At 41.5% G+C, this 23,889-nt stretch overlaps 1 protein-coding gene across 1 annotated transcript in view; it reads right to left on the bottom strand.

The window, feature by feature from the left end:
- TRPM6 (transient receptor potential cation channel subfamily M member 6) overlaps positions 1-21,830 on the bottom strand; it is a 170,777-nt gene extending 148,947 nt beyond the window's left edge. The window contains exon 1 of the mRNA XM_055272224.2: positions 21,677-21,830. Within this exon, the coding sequence (XP_055128199.1) occupies positions 21,677-21,694 (18 nt within the window). The 5' untranslated portion in view covers positions 21,695-21,830. The remainder of the gene's footprint in view (positions 1-21,676) is intronic.
- Positions 21,831-23,889: the final 2,059 nt, after the last annotated feature.

The raw sequence follows: 23,889 nt of genomic DNA, 5'->3' as shown, positions 1-23,889 counted from the left end.
ACAACTCGATTTTGCTCCTTAAAATTTGGTGTACACTCATACCGCATGTGTAACTTAGACAAATTCAAAAGCTTTGCTAAAAGAATGAGAGAAGGCTAGAAGGTGAAAAATAAGACAGAGAGAGAAAAAATTTTAATAGTGTGGGCAGTTTCACTGTCATTCCACAATCATTAGGTTTGATTTTTTGTTGTTGTTGTTTTTTTTTTTTTTTCTTTGAGACAGAGTTTCACTCTTGTTGCCCAGGCTAGAGTGCAATGGCGTGATCTCGGCTCACTGCAACTTCCGCCTCCCAGATTCAAGCGATTCTCCTGCCTCAGCCTCTTGAGTAGCTGGGATTATAGGCATGCCCCATCACACCCGGCTAATTTTGTATTTTCAGTAGAGACGGGGTTTCACCATGTTGGCCAGGCTGGTCTTGAACTCCTGACCTCAGGTGATACACCCACCTCACTCTCCCAAAGTGCAGGGATTACAGGCGTGAGCCACCACGCCCAGCCTCAGGAGTATCTTATATCCAAAGGCAGCAGTTTTGAAACTTCTTGAGCTTAGGATCCTTTCATAATCATAAAAACTACCAAATACTCCAAAAAATATTTTATTTAAATTATGTCTACCAATATTTACCATATATGAAATTAAAACTGAGACATTTAAATATATTTACTCATTAGTTCATTTTAATCTGTTACATGCTAACACAAAAATTTTCCAAAAAAGTTCATAAACAGAGCATTGTCTTATATTTTTGCAAATCTCTTTCATGTCTGGCTAAAGATGGCTAGATTCTCATGTTTGCTTCTGCACTCAATCCTTTGCAATAAGTGGTTTTGCTTGAAGTATACAAAGAAAATCTGCCTCACAGAGACATGTAGTTGAAAAGGGAGAGTATTTTAATGGCTTTCTTAGATCATTGTGTATTCATCATGTACCCTTGGGAAAACTCCAGTGTACGCTCATGAGAGAATATGTCAAAAGGGCAAACAGCCTCTTAGTACCATTATGAAAATAATTTTGACTCTGAGGACCCTCTGAAAAGGTCTTAGAGACCTCTAGGAGTCCTTGGACCACATACAGAGAACTACTGCACACAAGTGACTGTGTATAGACACTAGATTGGAGTCTGTGAGAGCAAGAATATACCATTCCCCAGATGGTCTCAGTTCCCACATGCATATCTTAGTCTGCATACCTCATCTTAATGAGTAGATTCTAGTACTTCAAGATCCCCTGTTTAATCTGGTACTCAACTGAAGAAAGTTCCAACACAAGATAAAATCTTCATGTACTGTATTTTATGCTCAATGAAAGGGACTTTTCAAGGGTAGTTTGGAATGCATTCAATTTCTAAACTTACAGCCAACTTTAGTGCCTACCACACCCACCCTCTGGAAGATGTCGTTAAATTCAGTGACCTTGGGAAGCTTGTGAAGTGTGGAACCAGCCCTTTACAATCCATAGGCAGGATACATCCTATCAGTTTATCCACCTCTTTTAAAACATTGAAACCTCGAAAGGAAGAAACAAATGAAAAGAAAAATTGATACCTCTAAGAATAATAGGTTTATTCATTCATTTAAAAAAAAAATACGTTGACAGCCAGATGCAGTGGCTCACGCCTGTAATCCCAGCACTTTGGGAGGCCGATGTGCGGGGTCACGTGAGGTCAGGAATTCCAGACCAGCCCGGCCAACATGGCGAAACCCCAATTCTATTAAAAACAAAAAAAATTAACTGGGCAGAGTGGCACAGGCCTGTAATCCCAGCTACTCAGGAGGCTGAGGCAGGAGAATCACTTGAACCCAGGAGACAGAGGTTGCAGTGGGCTGAGATTGCACCCCTATACTCCAGCCTGACAGAGCAAGACTCCGCCAAAAAAAAAAACTTTGACACCTCATGTTATTCTGATTAAAATAAAAAAAATAAAAAAGTGTCCCGCCGGGTGGGGTTGCTCACACCTGTAATCCCAACACTTAGGGAGGCTGAGGCAGGTGGATCACCTGAGGTCAGGAGTTTGAGACCAGCCTGGCCAACACGATAAAACCCCATCTCTACTAAACACAAAAATTAGCTGGGCGTGGTGGTGCATGCCTGTAATCCCAGCTACTCGGGAGGCTGAGGCAGGAGAATCATTTGAACCCAGGAGGCGGAGGTTGCAGTGAGCCGAGATCATGCCACTGCACTCCAGCCGGGTCGACAGAGCGAGACTCCATCTCAAAAAATAAAATAAAATAAAGTGTCCCAAATGCCACCAGCAAATGAGAAGCACTTATGTTAACAAATGGGCACTAAGTACGGAAGTAGGTCATGTCACAAACATAGGCAACAGGACACTGGTGAAGGAGAAATTCCTTCTGCCTGTAGATACTTGAGATGTTTTCATGGAAGACACGGAATTTATGAAAGTTCTTGAAAGACAACAAAGGTTTTAAAAGGTGGTGAGGCAGTCCATGGTGGTTAGAAAAGCAGAGATTTCAGCCTAGAAGAAAATTTAGAAGAGGTTCACTTTAAGGTGATGATAAAAGCCATGAGGTCACTGAAGGACAGACAATAGAGAAGATCAAAGGGTCAAGAACTTTCAGAAACATCTAAACAAGGATGCAGAAGAAAGAGTTTGGGGGATAGAGAATAGAGACTTACTAGCCAGGATGGTGGTTTGATACCTGAATTAGGAAAGGGAGAAAGTTTCTCACTTTAGTAAAATGTTTGCATCATTACCAAAGTAGAAAATTTCAAAGAAAAACTGATAAGACATATTTAATACTAAAAAGAAGATAAGAAGAATGGCAATTTTGTCCATGATGAACAAACCGATTTCAAGAGATTCAGGAAAAAGGTTGTAAAACAGAGGAGATAGGTAGTTAGTGCAAGATTCTCTTGGGAGAAACAATACTAAAAACAATAGTCAGGGCCAGCCTGTAATCCCAGCACTTTGGGAGGCCAAGGCAGGAAGATCACGAGGTCAGGAGATCGAGACCATCCTGACTAACATGGTGAAACCCCGTCACTACTAAAAATACAAAAAATTAGCCAGGCATGGTGGCATGCACCTGTAGTCCCAGCTACTCGGGAGGCTGAGGAAGGAGAACCGCTTGAACCCGGGAGGCAGGGTCCAGTGAGCTGAGATCACGCCACTGCACTGCAGCCTGGGAGACAGAGCGAGACTCCCTCTCAAAAAAAAAAAAAAACAAAACAAAACAAAACAAAAAAACAGTCATAAATGGACGATATAAAGCAAAAGCCAACACTAAAGTAGTCTGTCATATCTGCCAAAAGATGGGTGGGCTAAATGTCTTAGGTGCTTTAGCTAAAGCAATATTCACAATTCTGTGGCTCATCACAGTACTATTTATTGCCTCTTCACCGAGGAGGAGCAGGTTCTAATGCTAGTGCCGGAGATCTTTTACATGATGTTTCATAGGCACAGTTTATTTTATGTTGAGAAAACAGGACTCTGTAGACTAAAGGAGAAGTCAACAAAAAGAGAGAGAGTGAAGACTCAATGAGAGAATGGAAATGACTGTAGAGATCTCAGAGACGGGTGAGGAGGGAAGGAAGGAAGGAAATGCTATGGACAGTTGAAGAGGAAGGTTCTGCCTTGAAGTAATCTTATATGTCTGATAGATATCAGAAAGAATGACAAATTTTCCTTCTTGGTAAATTTGCCCAAGACCTTATTATCCATGTTCTATAGAAACTGATAGCCCGTTTAGGTCTGAAGGTTGCAAACTTCAGCATTTATTTTTGCCCCTCTTACCCAGAGAGAGAAAGGACGGTAGGAAACACCCATGTGCATTCACAGACCCCCTTTTCATTACCCGCACTTTACAGTATAGCAGCACAGTATAGGACATTTCCCAAAGTAGGTTCTACAGATCACAAAGCATATGAAATCCTCTCTCAGCAAAGTATCTGCCAAATTTAAAATAGTTGAAAAAAATAATGAATTCAATTAAATACCTAGGGAACACCTATAGTATCCCATTGGATGCCCCATGGGGAATATAATATTCCTGAAACACAACATTGCAGGAATTTCCCTAATAATCTAATAACCTAAAAACATGTACCTTTGAATACGTGGGTCTGCAGACATCTACACTAAGGGAATAGGAGTTTGGGATAAAGGATAAGAGTAAATGTAATTGGGAATCATGGACATTCAATAAATCATGTCAAGCTATAATGAAAGGAAAAAAGAAAGGGAGGAAAAACAAGATAACACTGTTTTCTTCTGTAGCCTGTAGGTAATCTCTACCAGCAAACTAGAGAAATCTTGTTCTCCCTGGGTGAGTGACCCCAGGAATTAATTTCCAGCTGTCCAGCTATAAAGTTTCACGAACATTCCTTTAGTTGCACTTAGAAATAGGCACTCCACGGGCTGGGCGCAGTGCCTCACGCCTGTAATCCCAGCACTTTGGAAGGCCGAGGTGGGTGGATCACCTAAGGTCAGGAGTTCAAGACAAGCCTGGCCAACATGGTGAAACCCCGTCTCTACTAAAACTACAAAAATTAGCCAGGCATGGTGGTGTGTGCCTGTAATCCCAGCTTCTCAGGAGGCTGAGGCAGGAGAATCGCTTGAGTTCGGGCGGCTTGAATTCGGGAGGTTGCAGTGAGCCAAGATCATGCCACGGCAGTCCAGCCTAGGTGACAGAGATACTCCGTCTCAAAAAAAAAAAGCATTCCACTTCTATTTTTAAAAAATAATAATAATTACAATTGCTTCAAGTAAACCCTCTATAACTGTGTGCCTAAATTGCCACATAGCAAAAAACAACCAAAACAGATAGTTACAATGTTATAACTGTGACAAAGCTGCGCTTAGTTCTTATCTAAGTCCTCACTATATCATCCATGGGATATGCTAAACCAGCTCCTGGCAATTTTTTTCTAATAGATAATATTGCAAATTGTATAAAATCCAGGAAGTACATCAGGTGATACAGGGAAAAGTTAAATTTCCCTCCCACCCCTGATCCCCAGCCATCCAGTTTCCCTCTCAAAAGTTAACCTCTATTACAGTTTGTTGTGCATTCCTCTAAAGATAGTCAATGTGTTTACAGGTATACCCCCCAAAAAGTTCTTACACAGATACAGGCAAATTATACATGCTGTTCTGCACCTTGTTTTTTTCCTGATTAATAATGATATGTAATAACCTCATATATAGAATTGCTTCATTTTATGAGGCTGACCAGTATTCCCTAATATGGAAGTCCCATAATTGACTTAGCTAAGCACCTGGTCGTGTATATATATGTTATTTTTCATCTTACACAACATACATACAGCATAGCTTTCATGTTCATGTGTATCTTCAGAATATACACCTGCAAGTAAAATTTCTAAGTCAACTCAGATTTCCACATTCCCCTCCATAGAGAGGTACCAATTTATAAGCACAATAGATGACTTACGAGCAACTGTTTTTTTGAAAGGGGGTCTCACTATATTACCCAGGTTGGCCTTGAACTCCTGGGCTCAAGCAGTCCTCCCACCTTCACCTCCCGAGTATCTGGGATTACAGGCATGTGCGACCATACCCAAATCAGTAGTAACTTTTTTTTTTTTTTTTTGAGACAGAGTTTCGCTCTTTTGCCCAGACTGGAGTGAAGTGGCACAATCTCGGCTCACTGCAACCTCCACCTCCTGGGTTCCAGCAATTCTCCTGCCTCAGCCTCCTGAGTAGCTGGGATTACTGGTGTGCGCCACCACGCCCAGCTAATTTTTCTATTTTTAGTAGAGACAGAGTTTCGCTATGTTGGCCAGGCTGGTCTCAAACTCCTGACCTCAAGTGATCCACCCGCCCCAGCCTCCTAAAGTGCTAGGATTACAGTTGTCAGCCACCATGCCTGGCTGCAACTTTTTTAAAATAGTGACAGGGTCTTGTTATGTTGGCCAGGGTAGCCTTGAACTCCTGGCTTCAAGCAATCATCCTGCCTTGTCCTCCCAAAGTGCTGGAATTACAGGCATGAGCCACCACACTCAGCCAACAGTAGCAGTTTTTAAGCATTAAGGAATACACTGAGATGGGATCTTGCTTTGTTGGCCAGGCTGGTCTCAAACTCCTGGCCTCAAGCAATCCTCCCACTGCAGCCTCCCAAGTAGCTGGGATTGCAGGCATGAGCTGCCATGCCTGTGAGCTTTTCTGAGACAGGGTTTCTCATTCCTGTGCCCAAGCTGGAGTGCAGTGGCACAATCTTGGCTTACTGCAACCTCCGCCTCACAGCGCTCAAGCAATTCTCCTGCCTTATCCTCCCAAGTAGCTGGGACCACAGGTGTACACCACCACACCAGGCAAATTTTGTGTGTGTGTGTGTGCACACGTGTGTACGTGTTTTGTAGAGACAGGGTTTCCCTGTATTGGCCAGGCTGATTTCAAACTCCTGAGCTCAAGTGATCCGCCAGCCTCAGCCTCTCAAAGTGCTGGGATTACAGGCGTGAGCCACTGCGCAGGGCCTGATTTTATCTCTTAAACATCTCTTGTATCTGCCTACCTTTCCGCATCTATATTGCCACTGCCCTAGTTAAAGTCACCATAAACTTTTGCCTACATTGCCTCCCAGGCCTTTCTGCCTCTAATTTTCTCTTCAATCCATTCTCTATAATAAAGCTTATAATCTTTTAAAATAAATAAAGTGAACAAGTCATTGTCACATAAAACCTTCCAAGGGCTCGTCATTATCCTCAAGATAAAGTTGTAAAGTCCTTCACATGCTTTACAGAGCACCGCCTGCCACATCTTGGGTGCTCCAGCTCCTACCTGATCTCTTGCTCCTCCCTGCCTCCATCTCTACATTCTAAATATACTGAGCAACTTTGAATTGTCTGAATTCACCTACAGGTATTCTCTACACACTGTTCTCTCCACCTAGAATACTCTCCACTCTCTTCCTTTCTCCGCCAACTTAGACTTCATGCCTCCTAGAAAACTTCTGGAAACTCTCAAGTCTGAATCAGGACCTCCTTCCCCGTGATCTCTGAGCCTGAGCCTTCTGTGCTTATCCCCTGCACTGTATTGTCATGACCTAGTTAGACCCACTGTACTCTTATGTCTCCAAAGACAGGGAAGTGTCTGAAGTACAGCCTGAAGAAGATACTATATTTCATGGAAGAAAAAGAAAATGTGCTCTCCTGGGCAGCACGTATACTAAAATTGGAAAGGAAAATGTTTTGTGGCTGTATAAGCACATATGAGAATTATGATTGTCCAGAAGGGATACACTGTTTCCCAAAATATATTTGATCAAGGATTTTCTCTGAGGGTATTACAGACTTGTTTCCACAGGATGCAATTTCAGGAGACTCTTTTCTAAGAGATTTTCCAACAATTATCAGTTAAGAATATCCCCTCCCCTAAATCATTTACCTTAAGATTCTTATTTTAATCTTTGAGGGACTCATCTTAAATTATAAAGATTTTTTATCTTAACATTTAGAATTTTTAACTTTTTAACAGAAAAAAATATTTTAATTTAAAAAATCTTAAAAATCTTTGAGATTTTTATTGTAACTTGAAGATTTAGGGTAGAGTGCAGACAAGTTTTTTATTCAGAAAAAAAAACCCTCACATTCAAAATAACTGATTCCCCTAAAATTTGTAGGAGGAAAAAGATGTTTTAATAGAATTAGGGCAGTCCAGGCTGGGCATGGTGGCTTACAACTGTAATCCTAGCACGTTGGGAGGCCGAGGCAGGCAGATCACCTGAGGTCAGGAGTTCAAGACCAGCCTGGACAACATGACGAAACCCTGTCTCTACTAAAAATACAAAAATTAGCCAGGCATGGTGGTACATGCCTGTAATTCCAGCTACTCGGAAGGCTAAGGGAGGAGAATCACTTGAACCTAGGAGGCAGAGATTGCCATTAGCCGAGATTGTGTCACTGCACTCCAGCCTGGGCGACAGAGTGAGAATCTGTCTAAAAAAAAAAAAACAAGAATTAGAGTTGTCCAGGAAATTGAGACTCAGAAGTCTGTCAGTGGGATACCAAGAATCCTATGAGTTAACAGAGGTTGGCAGATAGGACACTATCATTTGCTAGGCTGAAATTTCCCAACTTCTCTTTCTTGCTGGAACACATGATATTCAAAGTTCCAATGTTGTTGTTTAGAGACTGCCTGTACTTTCAGTGCAATTCAGGAAGGAAAGGAGAGCACAGCTACCCACATAATGCCTTTCTTTAAGTCACTGAGGAGCACAACTCCAGAACAGGTTTCCATTTTCACTGGGTTTTGATGCTGAAGACATTTCTTTGGTATTTAATTTCTTCTGATATTGTAAAGTGAGAAGAAATATATTTTATCCATAAGAAAGAGACTTTGAAATGACCCAAAAAGGCAATCATAAAAGAGGAATTAAACAAAAGCAAAGCAGTTTTTCTTTTTCTTTTTTTTTTTTAAGAATGTGTCACTGAAATGCTCCTAACATTTTGTAATTGTATTTTTTTTTTTTTTTTTTTTTGAGACAGTGTCTTGCTCTGTCACCCATGCCGGAGTGTAGTGGTGCAATCTTAGCTCACTGCAACCTCCACCTCCCGAGTTCAAGTGATTCTCCTGCCTCAGCCTCCAGAGTAGCTGGGATTACAGGCATGCACCACCATGCCCAGCTAATTTTTTTTTTTTTTTTTTTTGCTACTTTTAGTAGAGACGAGTTTCGCCATGTTGGCCAGGCTGGTCTCAGACTCCTGACCTTGGGTGATCTGCCCACCTCAGCTTCCCAAAATGCTGGGATTACAGGCATAAGCCACCACTCCTGGCCTGTAATTGTATTATAAGAAGGAATATTTTATCTTAGCCTCTTCCAGTTGTAAACCCAGGCCACCAAATAAGTAAATAATTTTTCAAACCACCATCATCTTCTGTAGGTCAGAGAACAAAACTGATAAAACACTGGAATTCAGAGTTGTTGGCCTGCACCTTACAGTAACTCTTCCCTTCCATTAAACTTGAAGGAGGGCCGGGTGTGGTGGCTCACGCCTGTTATCCCAGCAGTTTGGGAGACCGAGGTGGGTGGATCACCTGAGGTCAGGGGTTCAAGATCAGCCTGGCCAACATGATAAAACCCTGTCTCTACTAAAAATACAAAAATTAGCCAGACGTGGTGGCGCATGCCTATAGTTACAACTACTCAGCAGGCTGAGGCAGGAGAATTGCTCAAAACTGGGAAGTGGAGGTTGCAGTGAGCCAAGATCATGCCACTGCACTCCAGCCTGGGTGACAGAGCTTGACTCCATCTCAAAAAATTTAAAAATAATAATAATAATAATAAAGATGCAGTCTATAAGGCCTTATGCCGATTCATTATTCCCTCCTAGTTTGCCTTTCTTAAGGCTGTCCTAAAAATGATAGTTAATTTTAGAAACATTTTAAAATTTGAAGACTTTGGACCCCATTCTCTCTACTTGCTTGACCTTGGGGTGAAAGAGCAAAAACTGCTCATTTGGAAGGTTGTTTCTATGGGCCAGATAAGGACAAAGGCTAAAATATGTTTTCTTTTGTTTTAAAATCCCTCTAAAGCAGACACTAACAGTGGTGACAAAGGTTAGAAAGGATTAACTTAAACAGGCCAAGGATCTGTAAAGTACCCTGTAAACCTAAGCTTATCTAAGAAGAAAATTCTCTTTCCTGAGAAGATTACAAGATTCAATTTGCAGAAACTTCTTGGCCCTTTTAAAGTTCAATAGAAGATATCTACATCCCCCAAGAAAAGAAAGAGGTTTTCATATTCAAAGGTCAACCTGGTCTGTCATATAATATTAACTGCAGGGTAACAATTTATTTATTTACTTATTTTTGGAGATGGATTTTCGCTCTTGTCGCCCAGGCTGAAATGCAATGGCATGATCACGGCTCACTGCAACCTCTGCCTCTCAGGTTCAAGCAATTCTCCTGCCTCAGCTTCCCAAGTAGTTGGAATTACAGGCATGCGCCACCATGCCCGGTCAAATTTTATATTTTTAGTAGAAATGGGGTTTCATCACGCTGGTTAGGCTGGTCTCAAACTCCTGACCTCACGTGATCCACCCACCTCGGCCTCCCAAGTGCTGGGATTACAGGCGTGAGCCACCGTGCCCAGCCAGGGTAACAATTTATTCAGCACTTTCTATGGGCCCACCTGGAAAATGCAAAACATTTTGTTTATTAACTCACTTAAATTGCTCAAGAGTACCTGGGTGCAGTTATTAAACTCATTTTATGAAAGAGGATACTGAATCTTAGAGAGGTTGAGTAATTTCCCTAAGGAACACAACAGCTCATAAAAGTGACACTAGGATTCATATATAGGCAGTCTGATTTGAGTTCATTCCCTTAGCAACTTCACTTTACCATCGTTTACCCACAACACTTGTGCTAATACCAATCCCTGAAGCACTATAGTGTTTTAGGGTCGGCCAATCACTTTCCTGAATATCTGATCATCACACAAATCTGGTACATAATAATTATGGGTGAGACCAACCATATAAAATGCCCTGAAAAACATCTGCCACACAGCATGTTCTCTGTGAGAAGCCTCAGGCCCTTACAGATACTGGGAAGGTCATGAACCCTTAGAAACTGTATACTAACTTTTGTGTGGATGTGCACATTTTCCGGAAGAAAATCTGAAGCACTGGATCAAAAATAAGTGCCACACAAAGGATCTAAATAGTTCTCCAAATAACAAATGTCGAATAAACCCATGAAAAGATGCTCAAAATCATTAGTCATAAGGGAAATGGAAAACCACGCAGTCTTCATACCCGCTAGGATGGCTATAATCAAAAAGTCAGACAATACAAAAAAACAGGGAGAAACTTGAATTATCATGGATTGCTGGTGATTATGTAAAATGATACAGCTGCTTTGAAACAAATTCTGGCAATTCCTCAAAAGGCCAAACACAAGAGTTATCATATGACCCAGAAATTCCACTCCTAGGTATCGCCCCCCAAAAAATGAAAACATACGTCTATACAAAAACTTGTATACAAATGTTCATACCAGCATTATTCATAATTGTCAAAAAGTAGAAACAACACAAATATCCATCAACTGATTAATGGACAAATAATATACAATGCAGCCACAGGAAAAAAGCACCTGGACTCCAGTGAGCCCTGAGACTAACAGGGAGCTGCCTGGAGACCATGTGATGGCATTGCTCCAGGGAGGGAGCTCACACTGAGTCCCACACACACTATGAATTCTAAGCAGCTACAGCAAGGTGCGATTTTTAGAGCACAGCCCCCACTAGACTGCATCCTGTCCTGGGGCCCAACAGCCCTACATCTCCATATCCCTGAAGTCCCATTGATATCCCCTGCCCACAGCCCACCTCCACTGTTTGCTGCTGCCTACGGGTCCAAACCATGAGCCATTGGCACTGACACCATCATGCTCCGTATTGGGGTCACCACACATTTAAAAGTGCCCCGAGGAAAGGCAGCCTCGTTTAAAGCCACAAGCTGGAGCCAAGCTAGCTTTCCCCTGCTGCCTGTTTACAGCTTCTGCCACTGAAACAACTCTGCCCTCCCCAGCAGCAGGGCCACAATGCAGCCGCTGCCACTCCAACTCAGGCATTCCACCAGGGGCCTGGGGATCACCTCACCCCTCCTACCACAGCCAGTGGCTACATGCACCATGACGGGCCTGAGGAGAAGCCCACCCTGCCCAACTCCATCCCACCCAGTGCTGGAGCACACCATCCAGGGGCCTAGGGATCACCTGCCCCACCCACCACAGTTGGCACCTGAGCACTCCTCCCAGAAACCTGAGAATGGGCTCACCCAGCCTGCCACCACCACAGCTGGCACCCACATGCACACCACCTGCAGGCCTGGGGACTGACCCACCTAGTCCATCACAGCCAATTTCAACACCAGCATGGATCACTTGGGAACCAGAGGATTGTCTCACCACTGCTACTGTCATCATTCACACCACACCCACTGTCCAGGGGCTCAAGGACACACCTGCCTGCCCATCCCACCTTTGCCACTGCCAGCACCCAAGAAAGTCACCTGCAGGCCCAAGAATCAGCTCACCTGGCCCTACTAACACCAGTGTCAGCATATGCCACCCAGGGGCCCAAGGACTGGCACATTCAGCTCACTGCTATCACCACTAGGGCCCAAGGACTGGCCCATCTTATGTCCCCATCTCCAGCAAAACCTCACCAAAGCCTCCACTAACAATCACACCCGAAGCCACTGAGCAAATCTCAGACACTACTGACACTGTTTATAGCTGAAGAAATCATACCGAGACTATACTATTGCACACACCCAGAATCAAAGCCAAAATGACCTACTTAAACACCACCACATAAACATCTTCAGAATACAATCCTCCCCTGTGCAAGCAAATTCAAAAGATTGGAAGAAGCAATGGTTATGCCAGATGCACAGGTATCAATGTAAGGACAAAAGAAACATGAAAAAGCAAGGAAATATAATATCTCCAAAGGAACATAATAATTCTCCAGCAATAGATTTCAATGAAGAAATTCATAAAACCCAGGAAAAAGAATTCAAACTAATGACATTAAAGAAGCTCAGCCAGGTGTGGTGGCTCATTCCTATAATCTTAGTTACTTGAGAAGCTTGATGCAGGAGGACCACTCAACTTCAGGAGTTCAGGAGTTCAGGAGTTCAATCTGCCATTGAGCTATGATTGTACCACTGGAATCCAGCCTGGGCAACAGAGTGAAACCTCATCTCAAAAAAAATTTCTTTTTAATTTTAAAAAAGTTTTATTTAGAAAGCTCAGTGAGATACAATAGAACTTGGAAATACAATACAAAGAAATCAGAAAATTCAGGATACAAATGAAAAATTGACCAAAGACATAAATATCATTAAAAAAGAACCAAAATAAATTCTAGAATTAAAGAATTCTCTGAATGAAATGCAAAATATATGAGAAAGCTTCAACAATAGACTCAATCAAGCAGAAAGAATTTGAGAACTTGAAAACAAGTGTGATGCAATAGCAAAGAGTTGGAACCAACCCAAATGTCCAACAACGATAGACTGGATTAAGAAAATGTGGCACATATACACCATGGAATACTATGCAGCCATAAAAAATGATGAGTTCGTGTCCTTTGTAGGGACATGGATGAAACTGGAAAACATCATTTTCAGTAAACTATCGCAAGGACAAAAAACCAAACACCGCATGTTCTCACTCATAGGTGGGAATTGAACAATGAGAACTCATGGACACAGGAAGGGGAACATCACGCTCCGGGGACTGTTGTGGGGTGGGGGGAGGGGGGAGGGACAGCATTAGGAGATACACCTAATGCTAAATGACGAGTTAATGGGTGCAGGAAATCAACATGGCACATGGATACATATGTAACAAACCTGCACATTGTGCACATGTACCCTAAAACCCTAAATAATACAAAAAAATAAAATAAAATAAATTAAAAAAAAAAAAAAAAGAAAACAAGTGTGATGAAATAACCCAGTCAATGTGGTGTAATGATTTAAATACATATTTATGTATATGATTTTTATGTATATGATTTATATACATATATATATATATAAAACAAGGAACCATTTTATACATATAAAGGAACCATGGATATATATAAGGTTTTACCCATGGTTCCTTGTTAATAACTCCCATATCCTTTCTTTGAGTCTTTTGTTATAATGTCGGGTGTGTTAGGCCTCAGGGGAAGGTCTGAGGAAACAGAATTTCTCTCCTGCCTTTCTTATACCTGGCCCAATGCAGGATTCTAATCTTTCTGCTCCTTTCTGATTGTAGGCCTTAAGTCCCTTCCCAGAGAGGGTCCCACCCTATACCCTGGGAGAAGAAATTCTGACATCATGAAGCTTCCATAAAAACCCAAGAGGACAAGGTTTGGTGAGTTCCTGGGTAGCTGAACACATAGAGGTTCCTGAAGGGTGATATGCCCAGGGACGGCACGGAAACTGTGCACCCCTTCCCCCATACCTAGCCCTATGCATCTCTTCATCTATATCCTTTGTAGTATCCTTTATAATTAACCAGCAAATATGTTTCCCTAAGTTCTGTGAGCTGCCCCAGCAAATTAATGAAATCCAAAGAGGAGGTCATGGGAACCCCAGCTTGAAGCCAGTCAGTTAGAAGTTCCATCTGAAGGAGGCAGGTGTAGTCTTGGGGAATGAGTCCCCAACTTGTGTGATCTGGCACTATCTTCAGGTAGATAGCGTCAGAACTGAATTGGAAGAAACCTACCTGGCATCCGCTGCTTGATGTGTGGGGAAAACTCCCACACACATATTTGTCACAGAAGTCCTCTGTGCTGATTGTTGTGGTGTAAAAGTAGAGGAGAAATGAGGATTTTTCCTGACACAGACAAAAATAAAGAAAAAATAATTTAAAAGAATAAAGTCTACGTGACATATGAGGCACCATAAAGAAGCCAAATATTCAAAATCTTGGTGCTCTGGAAGGTGAAGAGAAAACAAAAGGAACAGAAAACCTATTTAATGAAATAATAGCCGAAAACTTCCCAGGTCTAGCAAGAGATTTAGACATCCGGAAACAGGAAGCTCAGAGATTGCCAAAAAAGATACAATTCAAAAAGATCTTTTCCAGAGCACATTATAGTCAAACTGAAAGAATTCTAAATTCTAAAAACAGCAAAAGAAAAATGTCCAGTGATTTATACAGGAACCTCCATCAGACTAACAGCAAATTTCTCAACAGAAACTTTACAAGCCAGGAGAGAATGCAATGATATATTCAAAATACCAAAAAAAAAAAAAAAAAAAAAAAAAGCACTGCCATCCAAGGATACTATTCCTAGCAATGTCATCCTTCATAAATAAATGAGAAGTGAAGTCTTTCCCAGATAAGCAAAAGCTGAAAAAATTCATCACCACTAAACCAGCCCTGTAAGAAATGTTTAAGCAAGCCCTGCACGTAGAAGCAAAAAGACAATATCTACCATCATGAAAATACACAAAAGTATAAAACCCACCAATAGGGCAAACACACAAATAAGGAAGTAAAAGTGCTTAAATGTTACCACTACAGAATACCACCAAACCACAATGATAAACAATAAGAGAGAAAGAAAAGAACCAAGGATATACAAAACAACCAGACATCAATTAATAAAATGTCAAGAATAAGTGCTCCCAGATCCATAATAACCGTGAAAGTAAATGGATTAAATTTTCCACTTAAAACATATAGATTGGCTGAATGGATTGGAAAAAAACAATGACCCTGGCTGGGCATGGTAGCTTGCACCTGTAATCCTAGCACTTTGGGAGGCCCAAATGGGAGGATCACTTGAGCCCAGGAGTTCAAGACCAGCCTGGTCAGCATAGCAAGACCCCATCTCTATAAAAAAATTTTTTTAATTAAAAAAAAAAGACCCAACTATATGCTACCTGTAAGAAACTCATCTCACCTATAAAGACAGATATAGACTGAAAGTAAAGGAATGGGAAAAGATATCCCATGCAAACAGAAACCAAACGCAAGCATAAATAACTATACTTACATCAGATGAAACAAACTTTAAGTAAAAAAAAAAGTTAAAAGAGACAAAAAATGTAATTATAGAATTATAATTATATAAGGCAATCAATTCAGCAAGAAAGTATAACAATTCTAAACATATATGCACCTAACAAAGCATGCACCCCAATATATAAAGCAAATATTATTCTATCAAACGGGACAAATAGACTCCAACACAGTAACGGTTGGGGACTTCAACACCCCACTCTCAGCATTAGACAGATTATCTAAACAGAAAATTAAAATAATATTTAAATTGTACTTTAGATCAAATGGACCTAATAAATATTGACAGAACATTTCATCCAACAGTTTTAGAATACACATTTTTATCAGCATGTGGGACATTCTCCAGAATAGACTATATGGTAAAACACAAAACACATCTCAACTAATTTTTAAAAATCAAAATCATATCATGTATCTTCTCAGACCACAAGATAAAGTAAAACTAGAAATCAATAATAAGAGGAACTTTGGAAACTGTACAAAAGTATTCTTATAGCTATAGTAACCAAAACAGCATGCTATTGGTATAAAAAGACACATAGACCAATGGAACAAAATAGAGAACACAGAAGTAAATCCACATTTTTACAGCTAACTGAATTTTGACAAAGGCATCAAGAATATACATTGGTTACAGGACACCCTCTTCAATAAATCATGCTGGGAAAACTGGATATTTATATGCAGAAGAATGAAACTGAACTCCTATCTTTCACCATATACAAAAATCAACTCAAGATGCATTAAAGACTTAAATGTAAGACTTCAACTATAAAGATACTAGAAGAAAATATAAGGCAAACACTTCAGGACATTGATCTAAGCAAAGATTTTGCAGCTAAGACCTCATAAGCACAGACAACAAAAACAAAAGTACACAACTGATTCAGTGCTTCTTGGTTGGTTAAAAGGAAGAAAGAGAAACAAAAATACACAAATGAGACCATGTTACACTAAAAAGTTTCTGCGCAGTGAAGGAAACAATCAACAAAATGAAGCGACAATCTGTTGAGTTGGAGAAAATATTTGCAAACTATTTATTTGACAGGGGACTAATATCCAGAATATAAAAAGAACTCAAACAACTCAATAGTAAACACAAAACAAATAAGCCCACTGAAGAATGGGCAAAGGACATGAATCAACGTTTCTCAAACAAATACATACAAACAGCCAACATGCATATGAAAATATGCTCAACATCACTAATCATCAGTAAAATGCAAATCAAAACCACAATGAGATATCATCTCGCTCCAGTTAAAATGGTTATCATAAAGAAGACAAAAATTAACAAATACTGGCAAGGATGCAGAGAAAGGGGACCCTCGTACACTGTTGATAGGAATGTAATTTAGTACAGCCGTTATGGAAAACAGTAATGGAGGTTCCTCCAAAAACTAAAAATGGAATTACCATTCAATCCTGCAGTCCCACTACTGAGTATTCATCCAGCTGAAAGCAGATTCAACCACCTATTCAGAGTATAAGACAAAGCCCACTACAAAGGAGTCTGTGTGAGAATCTCTTTTTCCGTTTTTGTTTTAATTGTGGTAAAATATATAATGTAAAATTTACCATCCTAACCATTTTTAAGTGTGTAGCTCAGTTTTGCTAAGTATAATTCACATTGTTGTGCAGCCAATCTCCAGAACTTTTTCATCTCGAAAAACTGAAACTCCATACCCATTAAACAATTAAAGATTTCCCCTCCCCTAGCCCTGCCAACCATAATTCCATTTTTTGTTTGTATGAATTTGATTTCTATAGATGGCTCATAAGTGGAATCATACAGTATTTATCTTTTTGTGACTGGTTTATTTCACTTAGCATTATGTCCTCAAGGTTCATCCATGTTGTAGCATGTGTCAGAATTTCCCTCCATTTTAAGGCTGAATAATATTCCCTTGTGTATATGTGCCATATTTTGTTTATCCATCCAGAAAATCTATTTATTTATCAGTGGTATTGTTCTGTTGGTCTGGTGGCTCAACAGGTATTTAGCTCAATTTTTAATGATTGTGATTTTATACCAAGAGAAAAAGAGATGTGATTGTATATTTGCACTCTAGGAAAGGAAAAACAAATTAAAGCTTAAACTGAGCTCAGTTTCTTCGAGAAGCATCTCACTATCCCTTTCTATCTCAAAAATAAAAGTTTTGTTCACTGTATATTCCCAGATTCTGGAACACAGTTTGGGACGTAACACTCAGTCAGTATTTGTGACTGATCGTGAAGAGAAAATGCTATACCTATGATCTTGATCACTCCAGTTCATCTGAACATACTATTCAAGAAGGCACTAATGTGTACTGACATGGAAAAATCTTCAGAAACTGCTGTTAAGTGAAACAAGTTACAGATCAATATAAACAATATGACTCAATTTATTTAAAAACATATGCGGCTGGGCGCTGTGGCTCACCCTTGTAATCCCAGCACTTTGGGAGGCCGAGGCGGGCGGATCACGAGGTCAGGAGACCGAGACCACGGTGAAACCCCGTCTCTACTAAAACTACAAAAAATTAGCTGGGCGTGGTGGCGGGCGCCTGTAGTCCCAGCTACTCGGAGAGGCTGAGGCAGGAGAATGGCATGAACCCGGGAGGCGGAGCTTGCAGTGAGCCGAGATCGCGCCACTGCACTCCAGCCTGGGCGACAGAGCCAGACTCCGTCTCAAAAAAAAAAAAAAAAAACACATGCAAAGTCAGGCACGGTGCCATGTGCCTGTAATCCCAGATACTTGAGAGGTTGAGGTAAGAGGATCCTTTGAGCTCAGGAGTTCAAGACTAGCGTGGGCAACATAGTAAGACACCATCTCAATAAAATTAAATTAAATTAAAATAAATAGATCGGGTGCAGTGGCTTATGCCTGTAATCCCAGAACTTTGGAAGGCCGAGGCGGGTGGATCACCTGAGGTCAGGAGGTCGAGACCATCCTGACCAACATGGAGAAACCCTGTCTCTACTAAAAGTACAAAATTAGCTGGGCGTGGTGGCACATGCCTGTAATCCCAGCTACTCGGGAGGCTGAGGCAGGAGAATTACTTGAACCTGGGAGGCAGAGGTTGTGGTGAGCCAAGATTGTGCCATTGCACTCCAGCCTGGGCAACAAGAGCAAAACTCCATCTCAAAAAATAAAGTAAATAAATAAATAAATGCACAAATCAAAAAAATACATATGTATGGCCGGGTGCAGTGGCTCACGCCTGTAATCCCAGCACTCTGGGCAGATCATGAGGTCAGGAGATCAAGACCATCCTGCATAACATGGTGAAACCCCATCTCTATTAAAAATACAAAAAATGAGCTGGGTGTGATGGCTCGTGCCTGTAGTCCCAGCTACTCGGGAGGCTGAGGCAGGAGAACGGTGTGAACCCGGGAGGTGGAGCTTGCAGTGAGCTGAGATCATGCCACTGCACTCCAGCCTGGGCAACAGAGCGAGACTCCAACTCAAAAATAAATACATACATACATACATACATATATAAAAGCATATCTAAATAATATGCTCCAAATCAACAGTTTGATTACCTCTGGGTCAGAGGGGGAGTAGTTGAGGGGTAGAAAGGGAACTTTCTATTTGGATTTCTATTTGTAGTATTTGAATTATTTACAATAAGAAATTATTTTTATATTGTTAGTGACAAAGTTTTTAAGGGAAAAACATCTGGACAATTATTTTCTGTGATACACAATCAAGGAAAAAAATATATTCAGTTCTGTTTACCTTACATGTACCTTTTCTTAGAAAGCTACTGGAGAATGTGCTCCATCAAAATGATAGAAGAAATCAAAACAGACTAAGGTGTGGGATACAGGAAACAGGAGCCAGAATAACAGAGACGCAAAGTGAATCAATCCCCAAATCATGGTGAAGAGAGAGCCCAAGGTAATGGCTGTGCATCAAACATCAAGAGCAACCAGTCTGGACTGGCAAAGCAGGTAAGAAAGCTGTGCTAGAAATAAAATTGATTCAAATAGCTGTTGCATTGGACATCTTGAGGGAAGATTTAGACAACTGGCAAAGAACTTGTGGTTAAATTGGTGAAAACTTTGCAAACACAGAGAGACAACTCTGGAAAAAAAACAAGGAAGGAAGCTCTTAATAGCATGTAGGGAGGCATAATAATGTTGACCTAACTAAATATTGACCTAACCAAAAATTATGAGATAACTATATTCACAGGATCTATGGAACGAACAGGTGGGATGCATGTAAGTGGTAGTGGCAAGAAAGCAGAAAAGAGTTAAATCCACACATTTCTTGCAGGAAAGCCAATGCATGATGATTAAACCTGAAAAACCAAGAAGGAGCAATTATAAGGAATATCTAGAGATACAGACAAATAGTAACTAGTTAAAGGAGATGAACATGATTACTTCTCTTATAAAGCAGGAAATGATGGAGGGTTCTACTGTTTTTAGATATCAACTCTATGGAATTAATTGATTCTGAACAATGAGAATGTAAAACTTCAATAAAACTAAGAAGTAAAGAAAAAAAGGCACTAGTGAGACTCACATCATATCTTACCTAACAGTGATGGATTTTACAGAAAATAGTTGCCATGTAGACTTCTGATGTGTCACAAAGAAATAACTGAGTTATAGGTAGGAGGGTCACTTTCAGTTCCAGCATGGTATGATTCTACCAGAAGTATAATGAAAATCACTCAGATTATTTGGGCTGTTTATACTGAAAACTCACAATTTAAAACACAGTGAGGCCAGGCACGGTGGCTCAGGCCTGTAATCTTGGCACTTTGGGAGGCCAAAGAGGATTGCTTGAGCCCAGGAGTTCAAGACCAGTCTGGGCAACATAGCGAGACCCTGTCTTAAAAAAATAAAATAAAACAAAAAACGAGAAATTTGAAAAAGAAGGAAAAAGAGAGAAGCCATATTTCAGGCACAGTATTTACCAAATGCTTGATAGTTTTGGCATAGATGTCCTATCCAAAAAAATAGCTATGATAGAGAATTGTAAATAGGCAAGATAAGACCGAAATTTGTGACAAATTGCAACATATTGCAAGATTCTTTCCCTTCACCTCTGGTATAATCATCTCAAATGCTATTCATGCCCTTGTCTATCAAGACAAGTTTAACACTACCAAAGGGTACTAGTCTCCAGTTTTGGCCCAAAAAACAAAACTCATGCTAACTCCTACCCTAGATGGTTACCACTCGTGGTGGGAAACATAAGAAACAACCAGATTCTTAAAGTCAAGCCCAGATTCCAGTCTGGCCAAAATAGCTAACGCTTTATCAGTCCTGTAAGAACACAAAGCAGATGACAGTGAAACATCAAAATCTGTATACAGGGGGAAAGAAATTGAATAACTCGTTTCCCACTTTAACAATTAAAGGTGATCATTTCTCCCTAGAACAAATAATCCCAATGATGTGTATGACTAGAACATCCATGTTCTCAGTGTCTTTTTTCTCTCGCTTTTTTTTTTCTTTTTTATGTTCTCAGTGTCTTAAAGCACTGACCTGAGTTCAAATCTCAAATCTGCTTTTCTCCTTTGGTTTCATTTTCCTCACCTGTAAACCGGTGGGGATGGGAGAGAAAGGATACTTGGACTTTATAGGATTACTGCCAGGATGAAATAGTTAAGCATCCCAAACTCTAAATACGTCAGGCATTATTCTAAGTGCAAATGGCATGTAGCATTTCATTTCATCTTGAAACTACAAATCGTATTATCCCATTTTCCAGATGAGAAAGCCGAAGAACAGATGTTAACTCGCCCAAGATCACAGGTAGTGATGCAGCTGGGATGCTAATTCAGGCTACCTGGCTCCAGAGCATATGTTCTTATCAAAGCAGGCTGAAATGAGCTAACGTTTGCTAAGCTGCCTGGACTATTCCTGAAATACAATGTGCTCAATGATACTTATTTTTCATACACAGTGTGAGAAAGTCCAGACAAAATAGGCGAGACCAAGGAATTACCAGGATCTCCACTACTCTCCCAAGCGTCTCCAGCGCTCTCCCAACAGCCAGGAGCACCCTCCCTCTCCAAGCCCCCAGAACTTCCTGTTGCGCCACTAGCCAGCGGTGGAGAGGAGCCAGCGGGGACTCCTGAGGTTGCAAGTCCGGGCGGCGCCGCGTTGGGGAAGGAAGCGGACTGCGGCGGGGCGGGCGTTTACCGTAACAGGCGCTGTCATCGCTCCGGGACTCCGGCACGGGGCGCACTGGGCGCACGGGGACGCGCAGGGGCGCGGAGGGACGGCGGTCTGGGCACTTCTCCAGCCGCCTCGGAAAGCCGCGACCCCCGGCTCGTCAGCGTCCCGGTCTGCGATCCGTGCCTGTGGCAGCTCAAAATGCGCCTTCTCTCCTCCAGGTTCTCAGCTCAAGCCACCTCCGAACTCCTCTCCCTCTGGCCCGGAACGGAACCACAGAGCTGCCTCCTCTCCCGGGGTGTTTCCCACTGCCCCAAGCTGAAACCCGGACCCCCGCTAGGTTTCCGCTCTGACACCACCTCCGCTATGGCCGCATCCCAGCTCTTGAAACGGGGGCTGCGGGACCTGCCCTGTAGTAGCGTACACTACCTTAGGATAATCATCTTTGGGTGGAGACCAGAGAACTTGAAAGCCGGTATTTCGTAAATCCTAGCTATTCTAGATCCTCGTTAGATGTAGTGTCCTTGGCCCCACCCACTTCTATCTAAGGCCGGGGGCTTAGATCTAGCGAATCGCCTAAGGTCCTTGTTCCCTGCCAGTCGAGCAGCCTGAGCTTACCTGCAAGCGCTCCAAGACAGGTTGTTCTTTCATCTTTGATTTGCAGGCCCTGCTCCCAAAGCCCTGTCTGAGCTTTTAACTGTGGAGGCAGAAACTCTGGGCTCCACCTCCACACGCTGCCTTTTACAGCCCAGTGGATTTGTCACAATACCTTTCGGCTTCAGTTACCTAACTGCCTAGAAAAGAAGGTGACTCCCACCTTCCTTCGATTAAAGAATAATAATGAGGATCAAATGGGATGGCCTGTCATCACAGACATCCTTTGTAGTAATGTATTGTTATTGTTGAGTCAGTGTGGGGCGTGAGGACATCAGAGAGTTAAGCTAACGCACTGCTTTTACTACCAGTGACTTATTGGGCATGTCAAGCCTCAGTTTATTTATCTATGCAACGGGAATAATAGGGACAAAAATCCAGTTCCCTCACGAGGTTACAATGAACAAAGGAAATCACTTAATGTGCTTCATGTATAACATACAATACAAATGTTTTGTTATTTCTGGCTTTTTTTTCATTTTTTTGTCTGTTTTGTTTTGTTTTGGTGTATTCCTCTGGATAGGCGTCTTCTTTCTTTCTCGCTCTCTCTCTTTCTTCCTTCTTTTTTTAGAGATGGGGTCTTGCTCTGTTGCCTAGGCCGGAGTGCAGTGACAGGATCATGGCTCACTGCATCCTTGACCTCCCAGGCTCAAGTGATCCTTCCACTTCAGGCTCCAGAGAGTAGCTGGGACTACAGGCACACACCAGAGTGCCTGGCTAATTTTATTTATTTATTTATTTATTTATTTATTTATTTATTTATTTATTTTAGAAATGGGGTCTCACTATGTTGCCCAGGCTGGTCTCAAACTCCTGGACTCAAGCGATCTTCGTGCCTCAGCCTTCCAGAGTGCTAGGATTACAGGCGTGAGCCACCATGCCTGGCCTAGGCAGTCTTGATTAAGGTTGTGGTCATGATTTGGGGTGGATCCCAGTGTGTTGGCAGAGGTGGCACAAAGCACACAGGCAAAATGATGCTCACATTATTACAAGTGTAATTAACAATGCTAGTCATTCATCCCTGACAACAACTTAAAATTAGGGACACCTACTCATTTAGTTTATTATGAATTTTTGCCTGGTGAATTCACATTTGCAGACAGTTTACAGGCTTTTTTCCCTCATTTCTCAATGTGGTTTTAATGAGCATTTCTTTGTTTATTGGAAAATTGTAACCTCTCATATGTGTATTGGCATTTTGTTGTTTTTCTTTTTGTTGTTGTTGCTGTTGTTGTTGAGCCAGGGTCACTCTGTCACCCAGACTGGAGTACAGTGGCACTATTCGGCTCACTGCAACCTCTGCCTCCTGGGCTCAAGCAATCCTTCAGCCTCAGCCCCCACAAGTAGCTGGGACTACAGGTGCAAGCCACTACACCCGGCTAATTTTTGTAATTTTTGTAGATACAGAGTTTCACCATGTTGCCCAGGCTGGTCTCGAACTTCTGAACCCAAACAATCCACCCACTTCAGCCTCCCTAAGTGCTAGGCATTTGTTATTCTTCTATAAACACATTTAATCTCCTTTCCTCTCCTTAACCCATCTCCTTTAAAGAGTTAATCTGTAAACAGTTAACAGGTTCTGAAAG

This window comes from Symphalangus syndactylus, chromosome 3, assembly GCF_028878055.3.
Source record: "Symphalangus syndactylus isolate Jambi chromosome 3, NHGRI_mSymSyn1-v2.1_pri, whole genome shotgun sequence".
Lineage (NCBI taxonomy): Eukaryota > Metazoa > Chordata > Mammalia > Primates > Hylobatidae > Symphalangus > Symphalangus syndactylus.
The sequence above is the reverse complement of the archived record's forward strand: the minus strand, read 5'-3'. Positions and strand labels throughout refer to the sequence as shown.